General features: G+C 40.5%; 1 protein-coding gene across 1 annotated transcript; it reads right to left on the bottom strand.

Moving 5' to 3' along the window:
- Positions 1 to 924: 924 nt before the first annotated feature.
- gsdf (gonadal somatic cell derived factor) lies at positions 925 to 3,488 on the bottom strand. Its single transcript, XM_069673638.1, has 5 exons — positions 3,367 to 3,488; positions 2,849 to 3,006; positions 2,657 to 2,749; positions 2,446 to 2,576; positions 925 to 1,111 (listed from the first exon to the last, which is right to left on the bottom strand). The coding sequence occupies exons 1-5, from the start codon at positions 3,486 to 3,488 to the stop codon at positions 962 to 964; spliced, it is 654 nt and encodes a 217-aa protein (XP_069529739.1). The 3' UTR covers positions 925 to 961.
- Between the last annotated feature and the right edge of the window lie 2,231 nt (positions 3,489 to 5,719).

Below are 5,719 nucleotides of genomic sequence, written 5' to 3'. Positions count from 1 at the left end.
GCAAAGCGTGTCTTCCATATACCAAAGAAACAGCTTAGTCATCCCTTATTAATGTTACACTCCCGGGTGAAGGTTGTCACTTTTATCGTTTCTGCCAGTTGACACTTGAAAATGGAGTGCGGCCAGTGGACGTGTGTTGGAAAGCACAGAGCTGATGTTCCTCTTACACATGACGGGAAAATTTAAGCTTAAATAACAGGGAGTTTATCAGGTGAAACCAATCTTCTAAGATTGCTTTCCCCTACAAATAGTTTGACCCTCAACTCAACAAGCGTATAAATAATTATTTATTCAAATTAAAAAATGATCTGTTTTGTTTGACCTCAGTTTGCTTGAAGGGATTAAAAAGACTTTTTACCCATAAGAGGAGGCAGTCGTTTGTCAACTTGCCTGTGAGAGGATTTGGCTCGGGACAGTCATTTTTGAAAGGAACACTCCGTAACAGTTACTAGCTTTAAATAGCACTCTGTACTCATGGGATTTATTTAAAGATAAACTGGCTGCATTTATCACACTAGTGTCAGCTACACTTCACATCAAGCTCTTAGGGCGAGAGACATTTACTGACAGAAATGCATTTTTCTTTTTTTTATCGCCCAGAAACAAAAGTTAAATTTTAATTTGAAGTTAGTAATGTTTTATTGAGCTTGATAATGTCAAATGTTTTAGCTCAAAAATAATCCGATTTATGATGCGTCATGTGCCGGCACTTGAATCTTTCAACCTAGCCGAGCGGAGAGACAGGAATGCAAAACTGAGCTTTTAGAGCGCCTTTGCTTTGGTTCCCACGCTCAGTGTAGAATACACGTTGTAAGAATCTGTGATAACACCTAGAATAAAGAGAAATAGTCTACAAAATTAGCATAGGTGTTGGTGAGAAACAACAGGCCTGCATATATTTTAGTTTATGTTTTTGTGTGTGTGTGACAGGTGTCACGTACTCAGGAGTGTAAGTCAAGCTTTACTCCTCGCTGGGCGGCTGGAGGTCTCCATGTCCACAGCTGCAGCTGCTGGGTAGCTGCATGGAGGAGAGGACGACGGTGCCGGATTCATCCACATAGATGACGTGCACTGTTTGCTGGGAGGTTGGCTGACAACAAGGCACCTGGTCCTGCAGAGGAGCAAACAAAGGAGGAGTCAGGCAAGGGAACACAGATGATTATACAGCTGGAGCAGGCCGAAAATAGTTAAAACGGGGGTATTATGCTAATTTAAAGCGTCATATTTCACACTGTGATACCTGTGGAGTAGCTTAGCATCAGTTACAGTTTAAAAACTCTGTGCAGGCCCTCATACAGCCTCTGCCTGAAACGACTTAGTCAGCTCTTTCCCTTTAAGAAACCCGCCCCTACAAGCCCACTTTCTTCTAATTGGCCAGCTCTCCGAAGCCCGCTAAGGCCGCACTTTGTGACGTCACAAAGTGCAGCATGTAGAAAAAAATGTGTGAAACCTGGCGTTCAACCTCGGGATTAATCCAACGTACTTTTACCTACAGATCTGAAGCTTCACCCATGTTTAGTGTGGACATCCAACACTGTAACGTTATATATAAAATGTCTTAAAATGTGAAACAGCTTAATACCCCTCTTTAACAAAAGCTGTTTTAAAGTTTTTATATCAATTTGTTATTAAAGTAACTTTTTTCTGAAGATGAAGTTATATTCATTTAAACTGAATGCAGAAAACATTTATTTTTAGTCATAATGGTGATGTTACAAGCAAAAGAAAGAAAGATAAGACAGATAAAATCATTTTAACCGAAGCAATGAAATAAAGAAAAGTGAAGAAATATATAAAATGACAAAATCTTTATTTCAAAAGATGCAGGCTTGAATGTCTCAATAAAAGGTGTGCATAAGATTGCCCTAACTTAAAAACAGATGTACACCATTTGAGCAAGAGGGGAATCAATTTGGACCAGGAAGTTCTTCATAGTTCGTTTCTTGATTTAAGTCATGCACACTCTTTCTGCCACAGTTAGACCATCTTTTTTTTCACAATGCCCATCTGTTACCACACTGCATTCATTTCTGGTTGAGCAGCTTTAGGGAGTGCCTTGCCTTGTTAGGTAAAGGTATTTGTTGGCAGAAGGAGAAAAAAGGCTTATCTCCTGGCAGCTGTTTCACCTCCAGAACACACCGAGCTAAACTATGCTACATGTTGAAGACACGGAAACTCAGCTGCAGCTGAAAGTAACTAAGATAGATTCAAGTACTGCAGTATTTCAATTATATGCAACTTCATACATCTTTTACTGACGGTTTTTAATGACTATTTTAATCACATAATTTCATGCATGCAACAGAAGGCCGTTTTAGAACATCACACACACCTATGACAGCTTTCAGGTCACTTAACTGGATGTATTTGCACTTAAAGGAGAATTTCTATAAATGTAAAAAAGTATGTAAATGTAAGAAGCTCAATGTAACTGTGTTTTTATACCTGTGAGCCAGCATCCGGGACACTGGACCGGGATGATGGACATTGCACAATGTTCCCTTCTGGGCTGCAGAGTGCACACTGAACGATGGTTACGCTGACAGGGAGGATCACCCAGCTGTCCCATCCCAGATCTGGTGAACATAAGAATGGATGTTACATGCAATTCATGTCAACTTACAGTACATAAACATGCACAAACATCGCTGCACACCTTTCATGAAGATCTCAGAGGCCATGGAGCAGCACTTCGGGCTCGTGCTGTTTCCAGCGTCAGGTGATGCAGGGTTGCCAGAGACGGCTGGAACTGGAAGCACGCGAAAAAGATGGAGAGAGAGAGAGTGAAGTTTGAGCTGACTTGAAGCTGCTAACTCTAAAAGTAATAATATTTTTTGATTCCACCTACCGGCAGCATCCCTGGTGCTGAGAGCAATATTGCTGAAGGTGGTCCTCCATTGCTCCCTGACGATGTCCAACCCACCATTAGGCAGCCGTGGCTCAATCTGCAAGTTGAGAGCCCTGAGGAGACCCTTCCTGATGGACTGCAATGACTCACCCTGGCACCTGAACATGACAATATGTTCACAATATTAATATGGCTCAACAGAAACACAAGAAAATCCTTTACAGAAATGCCTCAAAAACAACGTAATCTCTTTACAGACACTTTGTTGACATAGGTGATTGATAACACTGCTGAAGCTTTCGCAGTCTCTGCACATCATTCCTAGAAAACCAAGCGGGCGAAGTGACCCTGAACTATACACAGAATCGAGTATTTTCCTTCTACCCACATGGAAAGGCCTCAGCAGGCATTTCAATATATATTAATAACACAGTGAGCTATAAAAAATGTCCATAATGCATTGCAAAGTATTTGAGTTTAAATGTTCACTGCATGAAAAGACAAGACAATACTCGCACCTGTGATTGGAGACAGCAGAGTTTGCAGAGGCTGCAGGTTCTTCCCTGGATGGCTGCAAGACAAATGCAATCACCACTGAAGAGCTCAGAAGCATCGTCATGACAATGAACGCACAGGACATGGTGCAGAAGCCGGATGGTTGCTCAATAAGCTTTCGAGTTAGATGCGGCGGACGAAGGCTGCGGTTGGTTCGGTGCCTCTGACTGGTTGGAGGAGGAGATACGAGTGACCGGTTTAGTGATGCTGCGCTAGGTACTGTTTGTCAGGGCTTGGGAACCTGGGTTTTTATCTTTCTGTAACCCAGCTTGGCCTTGAGATACTTAACATTGTTGTCTTGTCCACTATTCTGTGTGAGAGAATATGGGAGGGTGATCCGGCGGAGAAAGAAAAGGAGACTAATAGAATCCAGATAAACAGACAGGAATGAGAGGTGGGAGGGAGGCACAAAGGAGAAGGTATATGTGCATAGGCTTTCATGTGGTGATTAGATACGACACTGGTGAAGCAAAAGATCCTCGGATGATGCATAAAACTTGAGCACCTGTGGTAGTGTGTGAACGCACTTCAGCCAAGCAAACTAAATTAAGATTGTGACCACATTCCTTTGATAGATGTATTCCTTAAACATATAGATTTAGTCTGAAAACTTGTTGTACTTGAGATGTTGTACAATGCAACTTTACATTCAGAGGTGTTTCCATTTTTTGTCCTCCCTGTGACCTCATGCTGAAAAAATACACTCTTCAGCCACTGCATCAGGTGCACTTGTATGATGTAATGTGTTCCAGTCAGCTCTGCCATCAATTCTGCCTTTACAAATATAATAATGTTCATTTTCCTTTGACCATCCCATTGACTGAACATTTTTTTTCACCTGTCAATAAAATGCAGACCAGTACAATAACACCACACAATATGAGCTCACTATTATAGCAAACTATTGATTTATATTACCAGATTGTAAACATGCACCTAAAGAAATGGCGGTAATTCTAATGAACACCTGAGACAGAGGTGAAAAAAGTGAACTTAGGAATAATGAAATTAGCCTTAACAAGAGAACAGTTGTATTAGATTCCATGTGACCATAAAGGTATATTATAGAAAGGGGATACCGAGTGCTTATTCCATATGAGCTTCTGTTCTCTCGGGCGCCCCTTAATGGCAATACATGGTAATTACAGGAGGACACTTACTCTTTAACTAGACGTCTACTGTTGGCTCCCTTTGTCACGGTTGTAAGTCTTGATTTTCCTCGCTGACGGTCGCTATACTTTTTAGTTTGCCTTCATCTGAGCGTCGAATTCGTTTCTTTTTCTTTTGATTTTCACTTATTTTTGAAGTTGAATCTGTAGTCATCGATCTTTTCTTTGTTTTTTCAGCCATAGTAGATTACTGTTAACTCGCAATATTCGCAGAGACCGGAAAAGCAGCCGCTTAGCTCCGCCTACCCTCTCTAGCAGACCAATCACTGCTGGGTGATTGAAAACGCGTCACTAACTGGGCGCCACTTGTGATTTTTATTGCAAAAGTCGCCACAGACACCCAGTCTGTAATAATACTATATACTGCAAATACAAAGGCTTTCATCAGTGGGCCATAGGCTCAATCACCATTGTGTTACCTCATTCGGCAATAGATAGTGACTTAACAGACATTTTATTTACATGAAAATCTTCAAGATTATTATTTTAAAATCAAAATTTAATACTAAATATTAAAAAAAAATGTCTATGCTTCTATGTTCATCAAATATAAATATTTCTTGTGCTTTATTTTATAAATGTCCTCACACATATTGCTTCAGAGAAGCATTGGAAGGAAAGTGAACAGGAGATTCTGTTGTCAGGATTCCATAAAAGTAAAATCATTCACCTGGTTGTTTTTTATACACAGGCGCGATCAGACCCAAAGTACCACCAAAGAACAACCTCAAGGTCTGCAGTGAGAGACCCTAACCCTTCATACTGTGGATGCAAAGTGTTTAAAATCACAAAATCAGTAAATAATATCATACATAGGAAGAGCCAAAGTACAATTGTTCTTGTCCATAACAGGAAAAGCAAAGCCTCATACCAAATGTAGTTCTTCTATCCGTCCTGCAGCTAATCAAGGGATCCCATGGTACCGTTACACAGAGACACATACACCTGGCAAATAAGGAAATAGCAGCATATAACTCAAACTTATAAAGACATATAAAAGATTTAAAAAGTGATATGGAATTAACAGTACAGAATAGTCCGAGTCATTATACAAACAAGCTGTGGAACACAAAGATATAAAGATATAACACACATGCTGCTCATTCCTTCTGCATTACAAACGCCATACTTCTGGCCTGACATTAAA

Source organism: Semicossyphus pulcher, unplaced genomic scaffold (assembly GCF_022749685.1).
Source record: "Semicossyphus pulcher isolate SPU_LCO1_2020_fin unplaced genomic scaffold, fSemPul1.0.p SCAF_22, whole genome shotgun sequence".
Taxonomy (NCBI): Eukaryota; Metazoa; Chordata; class Actinopteri; order Labriformes; family Labridae; genus Semicossyphus; species Semicossyphus pulcher.
The sequence above is the reverse complement of the archived record's forward strand: the minus strand, read 5'-3'. Positions and strand labels throughout refer to the sequence as shown.